Source organism: Saccoglossus kowalevskii, chromosome 17 (genome assembly GCF_978046115.1).
Source record: "Saccoglossus kowalevskii chromosome 17, keSacKowa6.1, whole genome shotgun sequence".
NCBI lineage: Eukaryota > Metazoa > Hemichordata > Enteropneusta > Harrimaniidae > Saccoglossus > Saccoglossus kowalevskii.
The window spans coordinates 19256056-19283346 of record NC_140657.1 but is presented as its reverse complement, the minus strand read 5'-3'; the positions used below and the strand labels follow the sequence as shown (position 1 = coordinate 19283346).

General features: G+C 38.6%; 1 protein-coding gene across 1 annotated transcript; it reads left to right on the top strand.

Annotated features, from left to right (window-relative positions):
- The first annotated feature begins 86 nt into the window (after window positions 1–86).
- LOC100367623 (dolichyldiphosphatase 1-like) lies at window positions 87–27291 on the top strand. Its single transcript, XM_006818610.3, has 8 exons — window positions 87–186; window positions 2963–3063; window positions 4279–4363; window positions 5069–5165; window positions 14398–14502; window positions 15029–15119; window positions 23263–23390; window positions 26481–27291. The coding sequence occupies exons 1-8, from the start codon at window positions 87–89 to the stop codon at window positions 26503–26505; spliced, it is 732 nt and encodes a 243-aa protein (XP_006818673.1). The 3' UTR covers window positions 26506–27291.

The following is a 27291-nucleotide window of genomic DNA, read 5'->3' as shown; positions in this document are numbered from 1 at the left end:
TTTGTCAGTTACATTTTTTAACGTGATTGTGCGTTGTTTTGAATTAATGGTTGGAGTAGACGAATAACAAACGCGTTACATTCAAGATGGCGTCCTGTCTACAAGAAACAGAATGGAATCTGGACTCACCGGCCAAGGAAGTTGTCTGGAAGCCGGTGTCTCTCACGCACGTGGTATATCCCGAAGGTATATGTATTTCAGATTTCTAATTCTTCATCGGGTTCTAATTTTATTTCACGAAGTTAAATATTTAGTTTGTAAAGCTTCCCCGGACGCGGTTTGTCGATGTGTTAGTTTTTCTCAGGACGATGTTCAAGTGTGAATGAATGGCACAGGGTGTCATGCTGGGCGTGTTTCTTAAAATACTTCGCGAATTCGTCTATTTCAGTGAATTTAACTTCGTTCTTCTGGCGCTTCTGTCACAGTTACACGGTGGTAACGTAATAATTGAAAATTCAACACGACTGATTTTGTTCGGAGGGAGGACAAAGTTGAAGGGCGTTTCTCTCAATTTTCGACCTGATTGAATGTGACCTGTATGCGACATAAAAATGTCGATTTTGACCACCAAAACCAACTCGCCTAAATGAGATAAATGAGAATTTAAAAAAAAATCATTCACACATGTCTGTTGAAACAGTTGAAAAATGTAACCACGGTTACTTCTTCTAGTAACTGTGATGTAACTGATCATTTTTGTCGTGCTTGGGACGGTTGCATGTTTGTCATTTTAGAAATCTGAGTAGAATGTGGAAAATGCAAACTGTGCATTTAAAAAATGTAAAGTCAGATTCAGAAACAGAAAATATATCTAAAATATAAATAGAAAATATATTTGACTATATCAAATTTGCTTCATATGAGAAGATTTTTTGCCTGAATTCCCGCTTGCCCGAATAGTAATTCAGTATAAAATACCCTAAATTGACAAAATCAGGTATAAATGTATGTCAATATTGATAACACAGATCCATAGATTTGAATTTTTATCTTACTCACGGGGAATGGTGAAATGGCCGCCCCTGTGTTTACACGAGCATTGGATTGCTCCTGGGGGATTTCATTGATTTCAGGCTAGTAGGTTTTGGTGCCAATCTAAGCCACACAGAAGTTTAATGTAGTAAAAAAAAAAAAATGGATTCACAATTCCAATTCAGAAAATATACCACTTACGGTATTTGAGTTTAAACCTTTAAAAAGAAAGTTCATTATGAACAAGAACTCACCGAAAAATAAAATTAATTTTATTAAATAAAAAAACTGTTCAGGGCCAAAACTTCCCAAACCCTAAACTATAGGAATTAAGTTTTTATTGGACATTGATCTTTTGACCTTGTCCTCTAACTGATATCCAAATATGTAAATATAACATGGCAAGATATCATGTCAGATTTATCTATGCCATCAATTCACTTTGTTTACAATCTGACCTACATTGGACTTGAATATTTCAAATTCTGTAAAATTAAATATTTTCATATTAATAAATATTCATTTATATTATTATACATGATATGCAGTGTTCGATCTAGGCTGCGCCATTGCGCAATTTGCGCAAAATAATCAAAGTTGAAGCGTTTTTCATAACACATTTTCGTCCTGCCAATTTAAAAAAAGAATTACGTAGTTGCGTTGTTTTTACCGTAAAGTGGCTGATTGACCTGAACGACCCTCTATTTGCTCCGTGGCAACATCTTTTGTGACAATAATGTCGCAAATTTCATCACATGGCCACTTCAAGTGGACTGTGTGCAAATAAGCAGCATGGCGAATAAAAGGCAGCGGTTGATAAATTAGTTCATCATTAGTTGTAATATATATTTCCATTCCTAATATCGAGGCTATTTTTTAAACTTTCATAAAATTATTTTTATTCGAAGTGATATGGTGCACACCTGGAGACTTATCTTTTGATGCTGACCCACTGAAACGAACATTCAAATTGCAGGGTAATACTAAAAATACGGTTGAATATTTGTTCACTGTTACTAATAATATGCTGTGACAGGGTATCTACTACCATCATTATGTGCACTCATACCAGTGGATAGAATTAAGGCTAATCTAGGCACTATATAAATTCATCAGAGAGAATGGTGAATAGCTATGCAAATAAATAAACACATACACACACACACACACACACACACACACACACACACACACACACACACACACACACACACACACACACACACACACACACAAAAAACAGATTTGTATCAAGACACATTACGAGTTTTGAGCAATTGAACAAATGCCACTTTTCTTACACAAATTTTGAAAATTCTGATTTCAGAAATACTTCCAGGCAAAATACATTGAGATGATTGTAAGATATTGAATTAATTACTTGTATATATGCAATCATTACAGACAGTACCCTACTATGGAAAATGAAAATACTTTTTGTTAGATGGCTATACTATGAAAAACAGCTGTTGGAAAACAGCGAGTATGTAAAATATGTTTCTGTAACATTCATTCATTTAATAGTCAATAAGCTGTTCTGATTTTTAATTTTGGATGAAGATACATTTTAAATGATAATTTTTTTCCGGATTATTACTGTATAAAAATACAAATGAATATTAAAATTTCTCCGAGCCACTTCTGCCGAAAATGACAAAATAGGAAAATAATCAATATTTGGCGGCGCACAAATTTTGCAGGTATAATCAATCTGTCAACAGAGGGCGCTGTGCAGTCGTGAAATAAGTGAAAAAAAAAATAAAAGATCAGCCTGTATTTTTTGGTGGTAATTTTTTGTTCAGCCCTTAATGAAGTTAACATAATTTTATTTTAGAATAATACTTCTGATAGAGTATAGCAATAATGTAATACCCAAATATGGGCAATGGTATGTTACATGTATATGTATAAATGATGAGAAGATTGACTTTAATTTTTCAGTTTTATAGTTGAATATTATTCTAACATCAATTCATTTTACTTATTATAGGTGATTTTGTTGGAAAATGTTTTGCGTGGTTTAGCCTTCTTCCAGTTTTTATTATTGTATCTTTTGTCACACTGATTGCCTTTAGGAGAGAACTGCACACAGTAAGTGTTCTTATGACGTTTAACCCCTCACCCTGTATGTTCTCCATTAGTAGTGTACTTGTTTTGTCTTTGTCATCAAGATAAGTTGTATAATGTAAATTTAATTAATGGTCAGCATATACAGTACAATGAATGTAAAATTTGGGTTACATGTGCATCTGTTTGAATTCTACGATAATAGACAAATACAGTATTGGACATTTATATCTAATATGACTATCTCATTTACTATCAGTAGTATGTGTTTGTTTAAGCCTGCCTTCAATACCCTCATGAGAACAAAGTTGCCTGATTTTATCTCGCGCATATTTCCACAAGGCTGGGTGTTACGCTTCCAGGGTCGAAATCGTGCCCTCTCATCGCCTTCTTCAAATTAAGTTCCATTCTAATCATGAATTCTCAGAAGAAATTTTAGAAGAGCTTATTGCATCCCCTCAATCATGAAACTAAGCATTGTTCGTCGGCGGCAATTGGCACTAATTGCATTCTTAATTGTCTATGCTGAGCTTACCTATGACAGAAAACCCAAGTGTCAGGATGGTCATTGGGTGACATCAATATTTTGGAGAAGTTGCCTTCTAGATTCAAAACAGATTCCCAGATATTGAGAATATATTGATTCTTACAAATGTATGTGAGTGAGGGAGCTCTCTCATTCAGCTCTGAACAAACCTGGCTGAATTCTGCTTTCGTTTATCTCCAAATTGGATAAAAGCACAAGAGATAATCTCCTGTTAATTGGTGGGAGGAGCAAATTTTTGGTTCTGATTAACCGTTGCCATGTGAACCTAGTAACCAAGTGTTTACTAAGTCAGCTGCATCTTGCATTTTGATAAATCAGTCATAATGGTTCTGTAATCTATAACCATCTAATGGCTTTGATTCGTGCCTAATTGGTCAGATTCTCAGGTTTTCCACAAGTTGATTCCCCATTTCATAACTAGAATATATATTAACACATGTATTAGTTTTATTTTGGTTGATATACTGTGGAATACTTTATTTTCGCTGGAATTAATTTTCGCTGAAAAGGTTTTTGGGTGTTCTTTATGGAATTTATTTTCACTGATTTTTGACGAGTTGAATGTGAAATATAGAAAAAAAAGTATATTCACTGGATTTTATTTTCACGGAATCATCTCTTTAGCGAAAATAAATTCCAAGCGAAAATAAAGTATTCTACAGTAGTTATTTTATTATGTTGTCTTTCGTCAGATTACATTCTTTGGTGGTTTGCTTGTAAATGAAATTGTTAATTGGGTATTGAAAAACATCATCAGACAACCCAGACCATGCAGAGGTAAGTACTCCTCTTTCTGCTTCCGATATGTAGTTGTTTTATGTACCGGTACACTAATTTTTCAACTCGCTATATATATACTAGATTGAAGGCAGTTCGTGAAAATACTATGTGTAATCTTTACTGGTTACTTTGTAAGTCCTGTTTATTACTGAATTTATATGAAACATCACGCAGTCTGAAAGATCATCTATGGGTGATGTTTTAGCACCTGAACGATTTTTTGGTGCACCAAAAACAAATAAATACCGGAAAAATAATCCGGTAGAAAAAATAAGGGCTTTTCTAAGAGTGCATCTAATAGGGTACAAAATGGCATCAACAGGTTTAGCAAGAATTTCACACGTACATTTATAAGGGCCTGACATCCAAAATGAGCCCAATATGGACATTCTAAAAAATACATATGCCGGTACTTTTTCTTTTCTTGAAAAAATATATAATGCAAGTTCATTGTTAGAATAATTTAATTGCAATCAGTAATTCAAAATTACACTACTGAAAGCTTAGTCGAACTGGCGAACTTGTACTGACACGGGTCAAGTCGCTATCCAATCAAAGACATGAATTCACACATTGGATCACTCATGGCATCCATATATGATAGCAATGAACTTTCAACAACATGACATTAAAGATTAGGTATGGTCACCATAGTTACTTGATGTATAATTGCGTTTTTTTTTTTTGTTTTTGTTTTTTCAGAGCATGAAGTCGTGTTTTCAGAGTATGGCATGCCATCAAATCATTCGCAGTTTATGTGGTTTTTCGGTGTTTATCTTGTTTTATTTGTATATATCAGGTAAACATTTTATAGATTAATTTGCTATAGGGGTATATTTGGTACAACAATGTTCTGCCACTGAGTTTTTTTTATGTTTAACCTTTTCACCACCTGTTCCTCCCTTTACATCACAAAATAGTCTGCACTTTCCTTCAGAAGTTTGGAACAAAAATAGCCAAAGTAAAAACTGAAAACTGACTCAGATTTTGTCTTCAGTTAAGAAGTATTCAGTTTACAGAAGTGTTCAGTTAAGGGGTATTCAGTTTACAGAAGTGTTCAGTTAAGGGATATTCAGTTTTCAGAAGTGTTCAGTTAAGGGGTATTCAGTTTTCAGAAGTGTTCAGTTCAGGGGTTTTCAGTTTACAGAAGTGTTCAGTTAAGGGGTATTCAGTTTTCAGAAGTGTTCAGTTCAGGGGTTTTCAGTTTACAGAAGTGTTCAGTTAAGGGGTATTCAGTTTTCAGAAGTGTTCAGTTAAGGGGTATTCAGTTTTCAGAAGTGTTCAGTTCAGGGGTTTTCAGTTTACAGAAGTGTTCAGTTAAGGGGTATTCAGTTTTCAGAAGTGTTCAGTTCAGGAGTTTTCAGTTTACAGAAATGTTCAGTTAAGAAGTATTCAGTTTACAGAAGTGTTCAGTTAAGGGGTATTCAGTTTTCAGAAGTGTTCAGTTCAGGGGTTTTCAGTTTACAGAAATGTTCAGTTAAGAAGTATTCAGTTTACAGAAGTGTTCAGTTTACAGAAGTGTTCAGTTAAGAAGTATTCAGTTTACAGAAGTGTTCAGTTCAGGGGTATTCAGTTTACAGAAGTGTTCAGTTCAGGGGTATTCAGTTTACAGAAGTGTTCAGTTCAGGGGTATTCAGTTTACAGAAGTGTTCAGTTCAGGGGTTTTCAGTTTACAGAAGTATTCAGTTCAGGGGTATTCAGTTTTCAGAAGTGTTCAGTTCAGGGGTTTTCAGTTTACAGAAGTGTTCAGTTCAGGGGTTTTCAGTTAACAGAAGTGTTCAGTTAAGGGGTATTCAGTTTACAGAAGTGTTCAGTTCAGGGGTTTTCAGTTTACAGAAGTGTTCAGTTAAGGGGTATTCAGTTTTCAGAAGTGTTCAGTTCAGGGGTTTTCAGTTAACAGAAGTGTTCAGTTAAGAAGTATTCAGTTTACAGAAGTGTTCAGTTAAGGGGTATTCAGTTTTCAGAAGTGTTCAGTTCAGGGGTTTTCAGTTTACAGAAGTGTTCAGTTAAGAAGTATTCAGTTTACAGAAGTGTTCAGTTGAGGGGTATTCAGTTTACAGAAGTGTTCAGTTCAGGGGTATTCAGTTTACAGAAGTGTTCAGTTCAGGGGTATTCAGTTTACAGAAGTGTTCAGTTCAGGGGTTTTCAGTTTACAGAAGTGTTCAGTTCAGGGGTTTTCAGTTTACAGAAGTGTTCAGTTCAGGGGTTTGCAGTTTACAGAAGTGTTTAGTTCAGGGGTTTTCAGTTTACAGAAGTGTTCAGTTCAGGGGTTTTCAGTTTACAGAAGTGTTCAGTTCAGGGGGATTCAGTTTACAGAAGTGTTCAGTTCAGGGGTTTTCAGTTTACAGAAGTGTTCAGTTCAGGGGTATTCAGTTTACAGAAGTGTTCAGTTCAGGGGTATTCAGTTTACAGAAGTGTTCAGTTAAGGTGTTTTCAGTTTACAGAAGTGTTCAGTTCAGGGGTTTTCAGTTTACAGAAGTGTTCAGTTCAGGGGTATTCAGTTTACAGAAGTGTTCAGTTCAGGGGTATTCAGTTTACAGAAGTGTTCAGTTCAGGGGATTCAGTTTACAGAAGTGTTCAGTTCAGGGGGATTCAGTTTACAGAAGTGTTCAGTTCAGGGGTTTTCAGTTTACAGAAGTGTTCAGCTCAGGGGGATTCAGTTTACAGAAGTGTTCAGTTCAGGGGTTTTCAGTTTACAGAAGTGTTCAGTTCAGGGGTTTTCAGTTTACAGAAGTGTTCAGTTCAGGGGTTTTCAGTTTACAGAAGTGTTCAGTTCAGGGGGATTCAGTTTACAGAAGTGTTCAGTTCAGGGGTTTTCAGTTTACAGAAGTGTTCAGTTCAGGGGTTTTCATTTTACAGAAGTGTTCAGTTAGAATGTTTTCAGTTTACAGAAGTGTTCAGTTCAGGGGTATTCATTTTACAGAAGTGTTCAGTTAAGAAGTATTCAGTTTACAGAAGTGTTCAGTTCAGGGGTTTTCAGTTTACAGAAGTGTTCAGTTCAGGGGTTTTCAGTTTACAGAAATGTTCAGTTAAGAAGTATTCAGTTTACAGAAGTGTTCAGTTAAGAAGTATTCAGTTTACAGAAGTGTTCAGTTCAGGGGTATTCAGTTTACAGAAGTGTTCAGTTCAGGGGTTTTCAGTTTACAGAAGTGTTCAGTGCAGGGGTTTTCAGTTTACAGAAGTGTTCAGTTCAGGGGTTTTCAGTTTACAGAAGTGTTCAGTTAGGGGTATTCAGTTTACAGAAGTGTTCAGTTCAGGGGTTTTCAGAAGTGTTCAGTGCAGGGGTTTTCAGTTTACAGAAGTGTTCAGTTCAGGGGTTTTCAGTTAGGGGTATTCAGTTTACAGAAGTGTTCAGTGCAGGGGTTTTCAGTTTACAGAAGTGTTCAGTTCAGGGGTTTTCAGTTTACAGAAGTGTTCAGTTAGGGGTATTCAGTTTACAGAAGTATTCAGTTAAGGGGTATTCAGTTTTCAGAAGTGTTCAGTGCAGGGGTTTTCAGTTTACAGAAGTGTTCAGTTCAGGGGTTTTCAGTTTACAGAAGTGTTCAGTTAGGGGTATTCAGTTTACAGAAGTGTTCAGTTCAGGGGTTTTCAGTTTTCAGAAGTGTTCAGTTCAGGGGTTTTCAGTTTACAGAAGTGTTCAGTTAAGGGGTATTCAGTTTACAGAAGTGTTCAGTTCAGGGGTTTTCAGTTTACAGAAGTGTTCAGTTCAGGGGTTTTCAGTTTTCAGAAGTGTTCAGTTCAGGGGTTTTCAGTTTACAGAAATGTTCAGTTAAGAAGTATTCAGTTTACAGAAGTGTTCAGTTAAGAAGTATTCAGTTTACAGAAGTGTTCAGTTCAGGGGTATTCAGTTTACAGAAGTGTTCAGTTCAGGGGTTTTCAGTTTACAGAAGTGTTCAGTTCAGGGGTTTTCAGTTTACAGAAGTGTTCAGTTCAGGGGTTTTCAGTTTACAGAAGTGTTCAGTTCAGGGGGATTCAGTTTACAGAAGTGTTCAGTTCAGGGGTTTTCAGTTTACAGAAGTGTTCAGTTCAGGGGTTTTCATTTTACAGAAGTGTTCAGTTAGAATGTTTTCAGTTTACAGAAGTGTTCAGTTCAGGGGTATTCATTTTACAGAAGTGTTCAGTTAAGAAGTATTCAGTTTACAGAAGTGTTCAGTTCAGGGGTTTTCAGTTTACAGAAGTGTTCAGTTCAGGGGTTTTCAGTTTACAGAAATGTTCAGTTAAGAAGTATTCAGTTTACAGAAGTGTTCAGTTAAGAAGTATTCAGTTTACAGAAGTGTTCAGTTCAGGGGTATTCAGTTTACAGAAGTGTTCAGTTCAGGGGTTTTCAGTTTACAGAAGTGTTCAGTGCAGGGGTTTTCAGTTTACAGAAGTGTTCAGTTCAGGGGTTTTCAGTTTACAGAAGTGTTCAGTTAGGGGTATTCAGTTTACAGAAGTGTTCAGTTCAGGGGTTTTCAGAAGTGTTCAGTGCAGGGGTTTTCAGTTTACAGAAGTGTTCAGTTCAGGGGTTTTCAGTTAGGGGTATTCAGTTTACAGAAGTGTTCAGTGCAGGGGTTTTCAGTTTACAGAAGTGTTCAGTTCAGGGGTTTTCAGTTTACAGAAGTGTTCAGTTAGGGGTATTCAGTTTACAGAAGTATTCAGTTAAGGGGTATTCAGTTTTCAGAAGTGTTCAGTGCAGGGGTTTTCAGTTTACAGAAGTGTTCAGTTCAGGGGTTTTCAGTTTACAGAAGTGTTCAGTTAGGGGTATTCAGTTTACAGAAGTGTTCAGTTCAGGGGTTTTCAGTTTTCAGAAGTGTTCAGTTCAGGGGTTTTCAGTTTACAGAAGTGTTCAGTTAAGGGGTATTCAGTTTACAGAAGTGTTCAGTTCAGGGGTTTTCAGTTTACAGAAGTGTTCAGTTCAGGGGTTTTCAGTTTTCAGAAGTGTTCAGTTCAGGGGTTTTCAGTTTACAGAAATGTTCAGTTAAGAAGTATTCAGTTTACAGAAGTGTTCAGTTAAGAAGTATTCAGTTTACAGAAGTGTTCAGTTCAGGGGTATTCAGTTTACAGAAGTGTTCAGTTCAGGGGTATTCAGTTTACAGAAGTGTTCAGTTCAGGGGTATTCAGTTTACAGAAGTGTTCAGTTCAGGGGTATTCAGTTTACAGAAGTGTTCAGTTCAGGGGTATTCAGTTTACAGAAGTGTTCAGTTCAGGGGTTTTCAGTTTACAGAAGTATTCAGTTCAGGGGTATTCAGTTTTCAGAAGTGTTCAGTTCAGGGGTTTTCAGTTTACAGAAGTGTTCAGTTCAGGGGTTTTCAGTTAACAGAAGTGTTCAGTTAAGGGGTATTCAGTTTACAGAAGTGTTCAGTTCAGGGGTTTTCAGTTTACAGAAGTGTTCAGTTAAGGGGTATTCAGTTTTCAGAAGTGTTCAGTTCAGGGGTTTTCAGTTTACAGAAGTGTTCAGTTAAGAAGTATTCAGTTTACAGAAGTGTTCAGTTAAGGGGTATTCAGTTTACAGAAGTGTTCAGTTCAGGGGTATTCAGTTTACAGAAGTGTTCAGTTCAGGGGTATTCAGTTTACAGGGGTATTCAGTTTACAGAAGTGTTCAGTTCAGGGGTTTTCAGTTTACAGAAGTGTTCAGTTCAGGGGTTTTCAGTTTACAGAAGTGTTCAGTTCAGGGGTTTTCAGTTTACAGAAGTGTTTAGTTCAGGGGTTTTCAGTTTACAGAAGTGTTCAGTTCAGGGGTTTTCAGTTTACAGAAGTGTTCAGTTCAGGGGGATTCAGTTTACAGAAGTGTTCAGTTCAGGGGTTTTCAGTTTACAGAAGTGTTCAGTTCAGGGGTTTTCAGTTTACAGAAGTGTTCAGTTCAGGGGTTTTCAGTTTACAGAAGTGTTCAGTTCAGGGGGATTCAGTTTACAGAAGTGTTCAGTTCAGGGGTTTTCAGTTTACAGAAGTGTTCAGTTCAGGGGTTTTCATTTTACAGAAGTGTTCAGTTAGAATGTTTTCAGTTTACAGAAGTGTTCAGTTCAGGGGTATTCATTTTACAGAAGTGTTCAGTTAAGAAGTATTCAGTTTACAGAAGTGTTCAGTTCAGGGGTTTTCAGTTTACAGAAGTGTTCAGTTCAGGGGTTTTCAGTTTACAGAAATGTTCAGTTAAGAAGTATTCAGTTTACAGAAGTGTTCAGTTAAGAAGTATTCAGTTTACAGAAGTGTTCAGTTCAGGGGTATTCAGTTTACAGAAGTGTTCAGTTCAGGGGTATTCAGTTTACAGAAGTGTTCAGTTCAGGGGTTTTCAGTTTACAGAAATGTTCAGTTAAGAAGTATTCAGTTTACAGAAGTGTTCAGTTAAGAAGTATTCAGTTTACAGAAGTGTTCAGTTCAGGGGTATTCAGTTTACAGAAGTGTTCAGTTCAGGGGTATTCAGTTTACAGAAGTGTTCAGTTCAGGGGTATTCAGTTTACAGAAGTGTTCAGTTCAGGGGTATTCAGTTTACAGAAGTGTTCAGTTCAGGGGTATTCAGTTTACAGAAGTGTTCAGTTCAGGGGTTTTCAGTTTACAGAAGTATTCAGTTCAGGGGTATTCAGTTTTCAGAAGTGTTCAGTTCAGGGGTTTTCAGTTTACAGAAGTGTTCAGTTCAGGGGTTTTCAGTTAACAGAAGTGTTCAGTTAAGGGGTATTCAGTTTACAGAAGTGTTCAGTTCAGGGGTTTTCAGTTTACAGAAGTGTTCAGTTAAGGGGTATTCAGTTTTCAGAAGTGTTCAGTTCAGGGGTTTTCAGTTTACAGAAGTGTTCAGTTAAGAAGTATTCAGTTTACAGAAGTGTTCAGTTAAGGGGTATTCAGTTTACAGAAGTGTTCAGTTCAGGGGTATTCAGTTTACAGAAGTGTTCAGTTCAGGGGTATTCAGTTTACAGGGGTATTCAGTTTACAGAAGTGTTCAGTTCAGGGGTTTTCAGTTTACAGAAGTGTTCAGTTCAGGGGTTTTCAGTTTACAGAAGTGTTCAGTTCAGGGGTTTTCAGTTTACAGAAGTGTTTAGTTCAGGGGTTTTCAGTTTACAGAAGTGTTTAGTTCAGGGGTTTTCAGTTTACAGAAGTGTTCAGTTCAGGGGTTTTCAGTTTACAGAAGTGTTCAGTTCAGGGGGATTCAGTTTACAGAAGTGTTCAGTTCAGGGGTTTTCAGTTTACAGAAGTGTTCAGTTCAGGGGTTTTCAGTTTACAGAAGTGTTCAGTTCAGGGGTTTTCAGTTTACAGAAGTGTTCAGTTCAGGGGGATTCAGTTTACAGAAGTGTTCAGTTCAGGGGTTTTCAGTTTACAGAAGTGTTCAGTTCAGGGGTTTTCATTTTACAGAAGTGTTCAGTTAGAATGTTTTCAGTTTACAGAAGTGTTCAGTTCAGGGGTATTCATTTTACAGAAGTGTTCAGTTAAGAAGTATTCAGTTTACAGAAGTGTTCAGTTCAGGGGTTTTCAGTTTACAGAAGTGTTCAGTTCAGGGGTTTTCAGTTTACAGAAATGTTCAGTTAAGAAGTATTCAGTTTACAGAAGTGTTCAGTTAAGAAGTATTCAGTTTACAGAAGTGTTCAGTTCAGGGGTATTCAGTTTACAGAAGTGTTCAGTTCAGGGGTATTCAGTTTACAGAAGTGTTCAGTTCAGGGGTTTTCAGTTTACAGAAGTGTTCAGTTCAGGGGTTTTCAGTTTACATAAGTATTCAGTTAAGGGGTATTCAGTTTTCAGAAGTGTTCAGTGCAGGGGTTTTCAGTTTACAGAAGTGTTCAGTTCAGGGGATTTTCAGTTTACAGAAGTGTTCAGTTAAGGGGTATTCAGTTTACAGAAGTGTTCAGTTCAGGGGTTTTCAGTTTACAGAAGTGTTCAGTTCAGGGGTTTTCAGTTTTCAGAAGTGTTCAGTTAAGGGGTATTCAGTTTACAGAAGTGTTCAGTTCAGGGGTTTTCAGTTTACAGAAGTGTTCAGTTCAGGGGTTTTCAGTTTTCAGAAGTGTTCAGTTCAGGGGTTTTCAGTTTACAGAAATGTTCAGTTAAGAAGTATTCAGTTTACAGAAGTGTTCAGTTAAGAAGTATTCAGTTTACAGAAGTGTTCAGTTCAGGGGTATTCAGTTTACAGAAGTGTTCAGTTCAGGGGTATTCAGTTTACAGAAGTGTTCAGTTCAGGGGTATTCAGTTTACAGAAGTATTCAGTTCAGGGGTATTCAGTTTTCAGAAGTGTTCAGTTCAGGGGTTTTCAGTTTACAGAAGTGTTCAGTTCAGGGGTTTTCAGTTTACAGAAGTGTTCAGTTCAGGGGTTTGCAGTTTACAGAAGTGTTCAGTTCAGGGGTTTGCAGTTTACAGAAGTGTTCAGTTCAGTGGTTTTCAGTTTACAGAAGTGTTCAGTTCAGGGGGATTCAGTTTACAGAAGTGTTCAGTTAAGGGGTATTCAGTTTACAGAAGTGTTCAGTTCAGGGGTTTTCAGTTTACAGAAGTGTTCAGTTAAGGGGTATTCAGTTTTCAGAAGTGTTCAGTTCAGGGGTTTTCAGTTTACAGAAGTGTTCAGTTAAGAAGTATTCAGTTTACAGAAGTGTTCAGTTAAGAAGTATTCAGTTTACAGAAGTGTTCAGTTGAGGGGTATTCAGTTTACAGAAGTGTTCAGTTCAGGGGTATTCAGTTTACAGAAGTGTTCAGTTCAGGGGTATTCAGTTTACAGAAGTGTTCAGTTCAGGGGTTTTCAGTTTACAGAAGTGTTCAGTTCAGGGGTTTTCAGTTTACAGAAGTGTTCAGTTCAGGGGTTTGCAGTTTACAGAAGTGTTCAGTTCAGGGGTTTTCAGTTTACAGAAGTGTTCAGTTCAGGGGTTTTCAGTTTACAGAAGTGTTCAGTTCAGGGGGATTCAGTTTACAGAAGTGTTCAGTTCAGGGGTTTTCAGTTTACAGAAGTGTTCAGTTCAGGGGTATTCAGTTTACAGAAGTGTTCAGTTCAGGGGTATTCAGTTTACAGAAGTGTTCAGTTAAGGTGTTTTCAGTTTACAGAAGTGTTCAGTTCAGGGGTTTTCAGTTTACAGAAGTGTTCAGTTCAGGGGTATTCAGTTTACAGAAGTGTTCAGTTCAGGGGTATTCAGTTTACAGAAGTGTTCAGTTCAGGGGGATTCAGTTTACAGAAGTGTTCAGTTCAGGGGGATTCAGTTTACAGAAGTGTTCAGTTCAGGGGTATTCAGTTTACAGAAGTGTTCAGTTCAGGGGTTTTCAGTTTACAGAAGTGTTCAGTTCAGGGGGATTCAGTTTACAGAAGTGTTCAGTTCAGGGTGATTCAGTTTACAGAAGTGTTCAGTTCAGGGGTTTTCAGTTTACAGAAGTGTTCAGTTCAGGGGGATTCAGTTTACAGAAGTGTTCAGTTCAGGGGTTTTCAGTTTACAGAAGTGTTCAGTTAGAATGTTTTCAGTTTACAGAAGTGTTCAGTTCAGGGGTATTCATTTTACAGAAGTGTTCAGTTAAGAAGTATTCAGTTTACAGAAGTGTTCAGTTCAGGGGTTTTCAGTTTACAGAAGTGTTCAGTTCAGGGGTTTTCATTTTACAGAAGTGTTCAGTTAGAATGTTTTCAGTTTACAGAAGTGTTCAGTTCAGGGGTATTCATTTTACAGAAGTGTTCAGTTAAGAAGTATTCAGTTTACAGAAGTGTTCAGTTCAGGGGTTTTCAGTTTACAGAAGTGTTCAGTTCAGGGGTTTTCATTTTACAGAAGTGTTCAGTTCAGGGGTTTTCATTTTACAGAAGTGTTCAGTTAGAATGTTTTCAGTTTACAGAAGTGTTCAGTTCAGGGGTATTCATTTTACAGAAGTGTTCAGTTAAGAAGTGTTCAGTTTACAGAAGTGTTCAGTTAAGAAGTATTCAGTTTACAGAAGTGTTCAGGTAAAGGTATATTCAGTTTACTGAGGTATTCAGTTAAAAAAATTTCAATTTGAAGAGGTGTTCAGTTTAGGGATATTCAGTATAGTCAGATGTTCAGTTCATTCATGGGTATTCAGTGAGATGCAGTAGGAGTTCCACTGTACTACACTGTAACTTAGTTTGATTCTTTGTGTAGGATACAGTACAGCACTTCTAGTACATGCAGTCTAGTGGATTTAGCATGGAAACATGTGGTGGCAGTCGGTGCTCTTTTGGTTGCTGCTATTGTCACCTATAGTAGGTAAGTATACCCTACTTCTTTCAACCTATACATGTGGTGGCAGTCGGTGCTCTTTTGGTTGCTGCTATTGTCACCTATAGTAGGTAAGTATACCCTACTTCTTTCAACCTATACATGTGTCTGATCCAATGATTCTATCTTCAAAACCACTCATCAAATTTCAAATAAACGAGGTACATAGATGGTCTGGGAAAATGTGCGCATCTGATTAATTTTAGTTAATTAATGGATATTATTACATAATTTGTCTATTAAAAAGCTAATCTTCAGCTGTTCCACTGATATCTCAAGACCCCCTTCACAGATTTCATTGAGACTTGACTTTGGTGGTTACTAATACTTGTTACCACCTTTATGTGCATTCCACATGTAGAAATACACTGGATTGATCCAGAACTAACAGTACCAAGGCACAAACAAGAATTGTGAGATTACAGGAATATCGTTAATTATTTTACTCCAATAATACGTGCCAATGATTTTGTTAAATTACCAATAAAGCATGCAATAACATTGTTCTTTTCAGAGTATATCTTCATTATCACACAAACAGACAGGTGTACAGTGGTGCTGTAGTTGGCTCATTGGTTGCCGTGTTATGGTTCATTTTCACACAGGTAGGTCCGAAGATGTTGACTGTCATTATAGATCCTCTAGCATGCTCATCAAAACTCATAAAGGCGGTCGAATTTTTAGAGCACGCACAAGTTTTTAGAGTATTTTTGCACTCCTCGATGAAAACAGTAAAAAAGAGCTACTGCGGTTAATTTTACATAAATTCAAAATGTCCATTGTACACTCTGTCCTTTTCCATTAATAATTCATTAATAAATCATTTCATACCATACCATGTGACAATATGTAAGGGACGACGTCAAAAGATCGATGTCGGATAAAAAACTTAATTCCTTTAGTTTTTTTCCAAATCCCCCTACCCCCCACTGAAACTTAATAGACCTTTTGCGCAATACACCGGAAGACATTTCTGAGCATGCGCAGTGGTACGCAAGTCCCCCGGTTGACCCAGTTGAGAGGCGGAAGACCGATTTGTTGAGCCGGTATGTATAGCATTTAATTTTAGACTGTTTTTTAATGATTTCTGTGAGAATTTGTTAACACTGGACGTGTCTCTATATTGCAGATTTACTAGTTGATATTCCAAAAGCATTTTTAAATCGCAAAACCTATTAAAATCTTAAAAATTCAACTTTTCAACCTGCCTTTGTAAAGTTTTGCGGGCAGATTTTTTCTTTTGTTTAAACCCTGTCTCGCGAAGTCACTGTCACTTATTTTATTCGTTGCTTTTATAATAATATTCGAAATACTGTTTCTACTAAGTATTTTTCATTATGTACTCTTGCCATGGCACTTTTGACAGTGTATGCCTGTGCTATCACCTGGACTGTGGCGGTACTGTCATGGTTCGTTTCCTGTTTAAGACTGCCATTGAAAATTCAGGAACTGTCTGAACTTGGACTAATGTGTTGTTATGTTGTTCATAAATTTCAGCATCTACATATTTGTTATTTACAGAGATGGGATTTTGCTGTGTGCCTGGGTGTAATAATGACACCAAAAAACGCAAAGGGGGAGAACAAGGCGTTTCATTTTATACCATCCCAAAGAAACCCTACTCCAGATACAAATCATTTTTGTATGCCGTGGGGCGGGAAGATAAGTGGAAGCCCTCACCATATTCCAGAATATGCAGCAAACACTTTGCTAATGGGAAAAAGATTGATTTAATTCAGCAAATCTGTTGACCATGTCTTGCCATTAGTCACAGAAAGTAGACCATCTACAGACCAGGTGTCACAGAACGCTATAACAAAACCAGCACGACAGATCACTCACCATCAGTCCTCGCTAGCTACTCCGCCATCTTAGCCACCGCCTGAGTGTTTTCCTCCTGCCACAGAGGGCGCACCTCGTAAAACCACTTATGCAAATTAATGTAAGAATAAATAATAAGAATTCATGACATCACTCCCCTTTCAAGAGGAAACTTATAAAGTTTCTGCACAGCACATGAATTCTGTTACATAGTCCTTAAACTGCTCTACTTAGAAAATCAGCTCCATGGTTATCTGAGCCCTTAATACATTCAACGGTAAATCGGTAGTTCTGCAGAAACATTGCCCATCGCATTACTTTGTCATTGATGAATTTAGCCTTGTCAACATACAATAACGGCTGATGGTCTGTCTGGAGAATGAACTGGGTTCCATACAAATACATCATATACTTCTTTACAGACCACACGATCGCCAAGCATTCCTTTTCGATAGTCGAATATGCCTTTTCTCTTTGTGACAACTTCTTGCTAGCATAACTCACAGGGAATAACTTTCCATCATGACCTTGTAACAGGACTGCTGCAATCCCAACATCAGAAGCATCTGTACGTAACACGTAACGCTTGTGTGAATCATGCAACCTCAATATAGGTTTACTGGTTATTACATGGATAAGAGTTCGGTAAGCCTTCTCTTGTGCTTCTCCCCACACAACTTTGATGGGTTGGCCATTCTTTGTTAAATCAGTTAATGGTACTGCAATAGCTGCATAGTTAGGTATATACTCCCTGTAAAATCCAGTTAGACCAAGAAACGACCTGACTTCCTTCTTAGTCATGGGCCGAGGAACATTTCTAACCTTTTTTACATTATCCTCGTGTGGACTCAGAAAACCCTGACCAACTCGATGACCGACGAAATCAATAACATCAGAAGCTATTATGCACTTGGATGGTCTAGCAGTAAGCTGAGCATCAGCCATCCTGCTGAACAACTCTTTGAGTGTAGTTATATGCTCACACCAAGTGATGGTGTGAACCAAAATATCGTCAACATAACTAACCACCTTACACATCCCACTCAACATCTTTCTGACACCACGGACCAGGGTTGCACCAGAATTCATCATTCCGAATGGCATTTTCAAAAACTCGTAGGTACCATCTGGGGTAACAAAAGCTGTTTTGTGTATGTCCTCCCCCGCCACAGGAACCTGCCAAAACCCCTTACTAAGATCCACCTTAGTAAAGTACTTGTCTTTACTGAGATCTTGGAACATATCATCTGGCGTCACCATTGGCTCTGGATCAAACACTGTTACCTTGTTTAGTTTTCGGTAGTCAATACATATACGATTCGATCCATCTTTTTTGCGTACTATCACGACAGGTGATGCGTATGGAGATTCGGTTTCTCTTATAACTCCCATCTTCAACATACTTTGAATGTCCTCTTTCAAAGACTCTCGTACACTATATGGCACCGGGTAAGGCCTCGATCTTATAGGTTCATCGGTTCTCAGTTGAATACGATGCTGGATAAGGTTGGTAGTGCCAGGTAGGTCTGTAAATATGTGCTTATACTCGTGCACTAGACAGCGAACTGATTGCTCCTGATCATGAGTCAGGTTCATGCCATACTTCACGTCAGCTACTGACTCCTTTGACATGCAAGAATTCAGCACCAACAAGTCATCATCCTGTACAGCGTCTTCATCTAAAGACTCTTCATACTCTATGACAGCTGCACTAGCAATGCCCAAGACAGGCAGATTGTCATCAGCTTCACTACTCTGCTCATTTCGTTGAATATACTTCTTCAGCAAGTTAGCATGATAAGTTTTGTACTTTCCACGTACCTTTACTCTATAGTCATTTACACCAATCACACTATCAATTTCATATGGCCCCTTCCACTGCATTAATAACTTGTTACTATCAGTTGGTAGTAGAATAAGAACCGTTTGTCCAGGTTGAAACCTTCTGACTTTCACCTTCCTATCATAGTAGTGCTTGTACCGTTGCTGGGATTTCTGCATCTCTACCTGTGCAATTTTCAGTGTTTCGTCCAAGCGCTCTCTTAACTCAAACACATACTGATAACTGTTTCTAATTTCTGGTTCCTCAGTCTCTGTCGTCCAGAGTTGCTTCAAAATATGCATAGGACCTCTGATAGTCCTCCCATACATCAGCTCAAATGGAGCAAAACCTGTTGATTCTTGGGGCACTTCTCTATAGGCGAATAACAATGCATTGATGTAGCGGTGCCACTGCTTTGGCTGCTCACTGCACAAACGCTTCAACATTGCTTTTAACGTACCATTAAACTTTTCAACCAGGCCATTACACATTGGATGATAAGGGGTGGTTGACAGTTGTCTAATACTCAACAGACGAGAAACTTCACACATACACTCTGACACGAACTGAGTTCCCATGTCATGTAGAATCTCCTCTGGTATACCTAGGCGACTGTACATATCAACCAGTGCTTCAGCTACATCCTCTGTACTGATATGTTTCAGGGGTATTGCCTCTGGATACCTGGTAGCATAGTCTACTAATGTCAAGATGTACTTATGACCTTTTTCACTAGGAGGGTGAATAGGACCAACTAAATCAATAGCAACCCTTTTGAACGGCACATCTATCAGTGGCATCTTCTGAAGGGGGACTTTTGCAATTTTACCTTTAGGTACCGTTCTCTTGCAAATATCACAAGATCTACAGAATCTTGTTATGTCACCATGTATTCCTGGCCAGTAGAAATTGCTCAGGACTCTATCACTAGTTTTCTTTACGCCCATATGCCCTCCCGTTATCGAATCATGCGCCACCATCATGACCTGGTTACGCAATGGCATAGGTACAACCATCTGCTTAACAGGCCTACCCTGATTCACATGAGGATGAGTAAACTGTCTGTATAGTATACCGCCTTTCTCCAGAAACATAACTTCCTGGTTACCTTTAAACTTAGGTTCCTTCAAGGACCAATATTTACTGAGAGATGGATCGTCATGCTGCAATTTTACTAGCTGAGCCTTACTTACATCTAATGACTTACCCCCATCAGGTACACACAGAGGGACTATTTTGTTACCTTTCTTAGCCATAGCACGAGTAGCCACTGCACACATTTCTTGCCATTGTGGGTCAGGATCATCTGGTGCCCTGGCTCCTTCAACATTACCAATGACTAGATCATAAATAGCATCAGGCAAACACTGTGCCTCCACCTCACCAGTGAAATACGGGGTGTCTACATAAAGCTTAGCTATAGGTACAGTACGTGCAGTATTATCTATCATGAGCATACAACAAAACTTTCCAGTGTACTGGTTGTCACTAACAAAATCTCTTTTTACTACCACACCACTACAGCCAGTGTCCCTCAATGTGGTAACTACTTTCTCTCCAATCCTTCCTTTTACCACAGGCATTTTGGTTTTAGATTTAACAGATTGTTGGAAACAGGCATTATGGACTAGTGGTATTCTCTTTCCGCCAGCCAACAAAAGCTCGCCACCATCAATACAAGATTCAATATCAGCCTTGGTTGTGAACTTGGGTTGCACTAAACATACTGCACTAATTTCACCTTCCTGTTCTGCATCACCACCTAAATCAACCACAGCAGCACCGACTTTTCTCACATTAGGCCTATCACCAAACCTTGTTGAAAATCGACATGTAACAGATCTGTGTCCCAAACGGCCACAATTATAACATCTGACCCCGTAACCCTGTGAAGGCCTCACTTTGCACTCTCGAGACATATGACCATACTCTTTGCATTTATAACACTGAACATCAGAATTGATTTCCTGACCACCCGGCATCTGAGATTTTATACATGGGAAGTCGCAAGGGGAGGTCAACTTCCTGTCATGAGCAATTAAGTAACGGTCAGCATACTTAGCCAACTCATCAAGAGTTCTAGGCTGCTTCTCGCGCATGCGTATGGATACATCCCTGGGACAAGAATCAATAAACCGTTGCTTAATCATCAAGTCACATACACCATTAAATGACCTATCCGTACCAGACAACTCAACCCACTTAAGAAAGTAATTTTTCAGCCTGACTATACATTGATCACAACTCTCACCATTCTCGGGCTTGAAATTCATAAACCTCAATCTATAGCCCTCCTCCGTCAATTCATATCTTTTTAGCAAAGCTTCTTTAACCAACCCATAATCGGATGCTGCCATATCTGAAAGCCTAGAATATACATCTAAAGCTTTACCAGTTAACAACGCACTTAATGACGTAGCCCATTTGGATTTATCCCACTCATTGCTTGCGGCAAAACGCTCAAAACGCAACAAATAGCTATCCAACTCATCCTTCCCATCAACAAAAGCAGGAAGCTTAGGTGATTTTGCTAAATCAGTGTACCTACTATCAGGGCTTCTACTTAGAGCACCTTTTAACTCAAGTTGTTTCATTTCTAACTCATGTTTTCGCTGAGCTTCATTTTCTTCAAACTCAGCCTGCTGTCTTTTTCTATCAGCTTCAAGCTGCATAGCCTTCTTTTTCTCTTCAAGCCCTCTCTCAATCTCTACCCTTTTGAACTCACGTTCTCTCTGTCTTTCTTCGCGCTCTATATTCTGCTGTTGAGTTACAAAATCTAACAAATTTTTACCTTCCAACCCAAGCTTAGAACCCGACTCTATTAATTTCTCCATATCGAAGTTACACCAAGATAATCAAAATAATAATAACAGATACACAATCTCAAATATCAATAATACAACTAGTGGCCGGACACGTACGTTCACCGTTTTGTTTTTTAAATGGAATTGTACACACCAAAAACTCACCGACCAAGACACACCTTAGGCTATATACCACCAAATATAATAAACACAATTATAATATGACTAACCCTATGCCGTACAATGCGTCCTAGTGCTATACAATTATGATTACTGTTACCAAATTTACTCCTTTATGACAATCATTAAATTACCATCAATAAACTCGCCAAAACTATTATATTACATTAAATCTACTAATGCCCGTAGCAATTAAAAATTAGTCTCGAAAAGGCGGACACATCAGCTGATATCTCGATAGTTTCACACACAGTGCTAAGCACCTTCACGCGTGAGTCCACTACCCCGCAAGATGTACGGTGTCCAAGAGATACCAACCAGCACTGTCACAGCAAGTGATCTACAATGATCAAATTATCGCCTGAAAAACATGATAATTTTTTTTTGCTATCTATACCTCGGGGGGGGGGGGGGGGGGCAAGCACATGTTCGCGAATTTTCTCAAAATTTTCTGGCTTAACTTCAGCACTTGAAATTCAAGAAACATAAATAAAATACCACAGGATCCCTATAACACAAGAAAACAAGCTCCCGGACGAGCCCCCATATGTCACAGAACGCTATAACAAAACCAGCACGACAGATCACTCACCATCAGTCCTCGCTAGCTACTCCGCCATCTTAGCCACCGCCTGAGTGTTTTCCTCCTGCCACAGAGGGCGCACCTCGTAAAACCACTTATGCAAATTAATGTAAGAATAAATAATAAGAATTCATGACACCAGGCATATTCATTTTCTTTTCGATGGTCTCGTGACGTTGTACTCGAAGCCTTGCGTTGTCGTCTGCGATAGAATCGGTGTGCGACTCGTCGATAGAGTATACGGCTACTGCTCTAGCTAAAAGCTAGTTTTTGTTGGCACCAACTTTAAGACCATTGGATTTTAGTAGTTCCTTTAACTGTTTCACCGTTTTTTTCCTTAGAATGTCGATAGACGAGATGTCTTGAACGTTAGCCATAGCGTACTGAATATAAACATCGGTCTTGTTTACTTCCGCCTCTCAACTGGGTCAACCGGGGGACTTGCGTACCACTGCGCATGCTCAGAAATGTCTTCCGGTGTATTGCGCAAAAGGTCTATTGATAAATATTGGTCATGGCGTCAGACTACATTCACCATTAAATACAAATTGATAATCGGACAGTAGTATTGCATAGCAGTTGGTTGTCGGGTGGGTGTAACAAGATTTTACAAATGCACCTCATTTGACGCACAGATTTACACCCGAACCAACCCATTTTTCTGTGTTTTTTTTTCCCTTTTCGGTTATTTCTGTCCATGATTGGATAGAAAAAAAACGAACTACAAATACTCCAAGATTTTTTTGACTTCATTAAAAAATAAAATCGTTTTTGTAGGATGGAAACTTTTTGAGGTCAAAAACCCCACCCCCAAACTAAAGGAAATAAGTTTTTTTATCCGACATCGATCTTTTGACGTCGTCCCTAATCTGTTCAATATTTGGAAAAGAAATATATCTCACTGTCAACTGCAGATAGTGCACTTTAACTAAATCTGCTAAGCCTTAGCAAAGGTGCAAGGTCTGTTTTACAAATTACATATTATCTTGGTTTCAAATGTACTTTTAAACTCCGCATTGGAATACAACCGTAGCGGTTTACAATCTATATAAACACAAAAGGTTGTACATCTACCGGTATTTGGATTTACAGAAAATAAATGTACTAGAATGGTATAATCTTATAAATTTGTGCCTATTGATATCCTTTACATGAAATAATCACCTTCATCTTAGTATACTGTAAAATACTTTATTTTCGTTGGAATTAATTTTTTTTTTTTTATGTGGGTTATATGGAATTTATTTTCATTGATTTTTGGCGAGTTGAATGTAAAAGATAGGAAAAAAGGTATATTCGCTGGATTTTATTTTCACTGAATCATTCCTTCAGCGAAAATAGCGAAAATTCCAAGTGAAAATAAAGTATTACACATTACTGTAGACTGCTAGATATTTTTTTGAATTTTGTTGCATTCAAGAATAGAAAATTTCTCTAAAAACAGACTTTCAGTGTCTTAGGACAGCAAACAAATTTTCTTTTACAGAATCAAAGCATGTTACAATAATTACATTACTGGGTATATTGTCTTTTATCAGTTGGTGCTGACACCGTTATTTCCAGTGGTTGTATCATGGCCGCTGTCAGAAAGACTTATGTTGAGAGATTCCACACTCATTCCCAATGTTCTATGGTTCGAGTATGCATCAGCAAGAGCAGAAGCAAGGTATGTTGAGTTGAGTTGAGTGGAGTGGAGTGGAGTGTTCAGCTTACAGGTTACCATGTATCAAGAATGCAAATCATGAAGTGAGCATTCTTTTTTTTTTGTGGATTTGTATAAGGATGCAATGGTTATTAAAGCATTAGTAAATGTGATCTCTACATTTCATCTTCAATCTCTCTTCCTTCCCCTTAGGCGAAATTTTGCAATGATACAATATGGAAACAAGATGCCAATGTTTTATTGTCAACTTGAATAATGTTTCACTATGGCCAATGTGTCCTAACGATACACAAACCCTGAACCTGATGAAACTAGTATAAGCATGTCACTATAAATATGACATCCTCAATAATAATGACTTTTCGTGGTGAATTTGATTTGGTCCAGGCTGGGACACCATTTTCTAAACAATCAGCCATCATTTTACTGAAATACTGGGAATTTAGTGGATAAAACCACAACTGTTATCTGACTAGTGACATTGAATGTCTTAAGGCTTTTGTGCTATTGTAATAATTGAGTCGTTTTTATTTCGATCAACTTCCTTTTCCTATGTTTAAAAATTCTCATTAAAAAAAATTATATGTTGTATTTGCATAATCTCCTTGAATTCCTTCCCACTTAAATGAAGAGATTAGATTTTTCATGTGTATGTATATTATTCACAGCTAGTAAGTGTTTTTCTGTCAGAAAATTATCCAATCAGTGGTACACTAAAGTCAGTTTGATATTCATGGTTGTATCAGACAAACTACTCTGAACTACAACTTTCCTTGTTTGTGAATAACTATCACTACAAGTCATGCTTGTATGCTCTGATTCAGTCAAGGTCAAGGCTCCTAATAACTATGCAGGTCATGTTCAAGCACCCTTTCTCTGATGGGATTTGACAATCAATTAAATTGTCTTCCCAGAAAGAGGCATCTAACACGATTTCTCATTGGTTACTGTTTCTGTGAGATTTGAACATGATTTGCATAGTTTGACAGTTGACAGAATGGCACCTCTTCTTCACGAAAGGCCCTAGACAGCACTGCAGTGTCTCTTTTTCAGGGTACGAAAGCCCCTAGACTGCATTGCAGTGTCTCTTTTTCAGGGTACGAAAGGCCCTAGACAGCACTGCAGTGTCTCTTTGTCAGGGTACGAAAGGCCCTAGACAGCACAGCAGTGTCTCTTTGTCAGGGTACGAAAGGCCCAAGACTGCATTGCAGTGTCTCTTTTTCAGCATACGAAAGGCCCTAGACAGCACTGCAGTGTCTCTTTTTCAGGGTACGAAAGGCCCTAGACTGCATTGCAGTGTCTCTTTTTCAGCATACAAAAGGCCCTAGACAGCACTGCAGTGTCTCTTTTTCAGTGTACAAAAGGCCCTGGACAGTGTCTCACTCTCAAGTTAAGAGGCTTTAGACTGCACTGCTGTGGCTTGCTCTCAGAGGCCCTAGACTACACGACCATGTCTCGTTCTCAAAGGTTGTAGACTGCACTACCATGTCTTATTCTCAGGGTAAGAGAGGCCCTAGACTGCTATACCATGTCTCATTCTCAGAAGTTGTAGACTGCATTACCATGTCCCATTCTCAGGGTAAGAGAGGCCTGAGACAGCACTGCAGTGTATCTTTTTTAGGACACGAAAGGCCCTAGACAGCATTGTCGTGTCTCTTTTTCAGGGTACAAAAGGCCCTAGACTGCTCTACCGTGTCCCATTCTCAGGGTAAGAGAGGCCCTTGACTGCTATATCATGTCCCATTCTTAGGGTAAGAGAGGCCCTAGACTGCTATAACATGTCTCATTCTCAAAAGTTGTAGACTGCACTACCATGTCTTATTCACAGATTAAGAGAGGCCCTAGACTGCTATACCATGTCTCATTCTCAAAGGTTGTAGACTGCACTACCATGTCTCATTCTCAGGGTAAGAGAGGCCCTAGACTGCACTACCATGTCTCATTCTAGGGGTAAGAGAGGCCCCAGACTGCGCTGCTGTGTCTCTTTTTCAGTGTACGAAAGGCCCTAGACTGCTCTACCGTGTCCCATTCTCAGGGTAAGAGAGGCCCTTGACTGCTATATCATGTCCCATTCTTAGGGTAAGAGAGGCCCTAGACTGCTATACCATGTCTCATTCTCAGAAGTTGTAGACTGCATTACCATGTCCCATTCTCAGGGTAAGAGAGGCCTGAGACAGCACTGCAGTGTATCTTTTTTAGGACACGAAAGGCCCTAGACAGCATTGTCGTGTCTCTTTTTCAGGGTACAAAAGGCCCTAGACTGCTCTACCGTGTCCCATTCTCAGGGTAAGAGAGGCCCTTGACTGCTATATCATGTCCCATTCTTAGGGTAAGAGAGGCCCTAGACTGCTATAACATGTCTCATTCTCAAAAGTTGTAGACTGCACTACCATGTCTTATTCACAGATTAAGAGAGGCCCTAGACTGCTATACCATGTCTCATTCTCAAAGGTTGTAGACTGCACTACCATGTCTCATTCTCAGGGTAAGAGAGGCCCTAGACTGCACTACCATGTCTCATTCTAGGGGTAAGAGAGGCCCCAGACTGCGCTGCTGTGTCTCTTTTTCAGTGTACGAAAGGCCCTAGACTGCACTACCATGTCCCATTTTTAGGGTAAGAGAGGCCCTAGACTGCTATACCATGTCTCATTCTCAAAGGTTGTAGACTGCACTACCATGTCTTATTCACAGGGTAAGAGAGGCCCTAGACTGCTATACAATGTCTCATTCTCAAAGGTTGTAGACTGCACTACCATGTCCCATTCTCGGGTAAGAGAGGCCCTAGACTGCACTGCTGTGTCTCTTTTTCAGTGTACGAAAGGCCCTAGACTGCACTGCTTTGCCTGTTTTTGGGGTATGAGAGGCCCTAGACTGCACTGCTGTGTCTCTTTTTCAGTGTACGAAAGGCCCTAGACTGCACTGCTTTGCCTGTTTTTGGGGTATGAGAGGCCCTAGACTGCACTGCTTTGCCTGTTTTTGGGGTATGAGAGGCCCTAGATTACACTGCTGTATCTCGCTCCCAGGATAAGAGCTGCTAGACTGCACTACCGGGTCTAACTCAAGGTTTACCTCGTCTCAATGTTTATCTTTCAGAGCAAGGCAGCGGAAGCTACAGTAAATATTATGAATTATTAGACTGGTTACCATGGAGATATGTATCAAAATGAGATTATTGAGAATGAAATGAAGGATGGTATCTGATATAATGAGCAATACTTAATGAAACTCTAACAGTGTGCAATCTATGCGTGGAACAGTTATTACAGTGTTTTGATTGTTTGGTGGTGTGTGACTGATTTCATCGGTTGTTATTTTCTGAGCTATTAGGAGTGTGTCTTGTAATGAAGCCAAGACCGATTCCATATAATGGAACTATGATCATACCTGTACCTGTGCAGCGTTAATTAGCTTTGAATTTATACTTCTGTTTGTTTGGAATTGAGAAACTCAGTGCGGCTGGCCACGGATATTTTGCAAATACATACAGAGAGATGTATTAATGGCGACTGTGTTGCGCATGCATGTCTGTCAGTATGAAATGTTTTCTTATCAGCAAGATATTATGACATTGTACATGTACACCACTGACCATGTTTTAAACATGCAAAATAATGTGATCTATCATGTAAATGGAAATTCTGAGGTTAGAGGGCAAATATGTATTTGAATTGACCCTGATACAGTATTCTAAGATGGGCACATAGGATATGGGTTTATTTGTGAAGGGAAGGGAAGGTACTGGATTTGGTGCAAGCTTACAGATTGACAAGTCTGGGATATGTAGAGAATAGTTAAGAAACCATAGTATGTTATTTGAGTGTTGCTGGGTTAATACTAAGGTTATTGGTTGGAGTTACCACATTTTTTAGTTAACGGACACTATTATTTATTTTTTTAATTTTCA

What these genes read in the sequence shown, in the direction of transcription:
- LOC100367623 (XM_006818610.3), top strand. Translation starts at nt 87, where the DNA reads ATGGCGTCCTGTCTACAAGAAACAGAATGGAATCTGGACTCACCGGCC. An exon ending in TATGGTTCATTTTCACACAG is followed by an intron (nt 15,120 to 23,262) that starts GTAGGTCCGAAG and finishes GTCTTTTATCAG; the next exon opens with TTGGTGCTGACACCGTTATT. An exon ending in TCAGCAAGAGCAGAAGCAAG is followed by an intron (nt 23,391 to 26,480) that starts GTATGTTGAGTT and finishes TTTATCTTTCAG; the next exon opens with AGCAAGGCAGCGGAAGCTAC.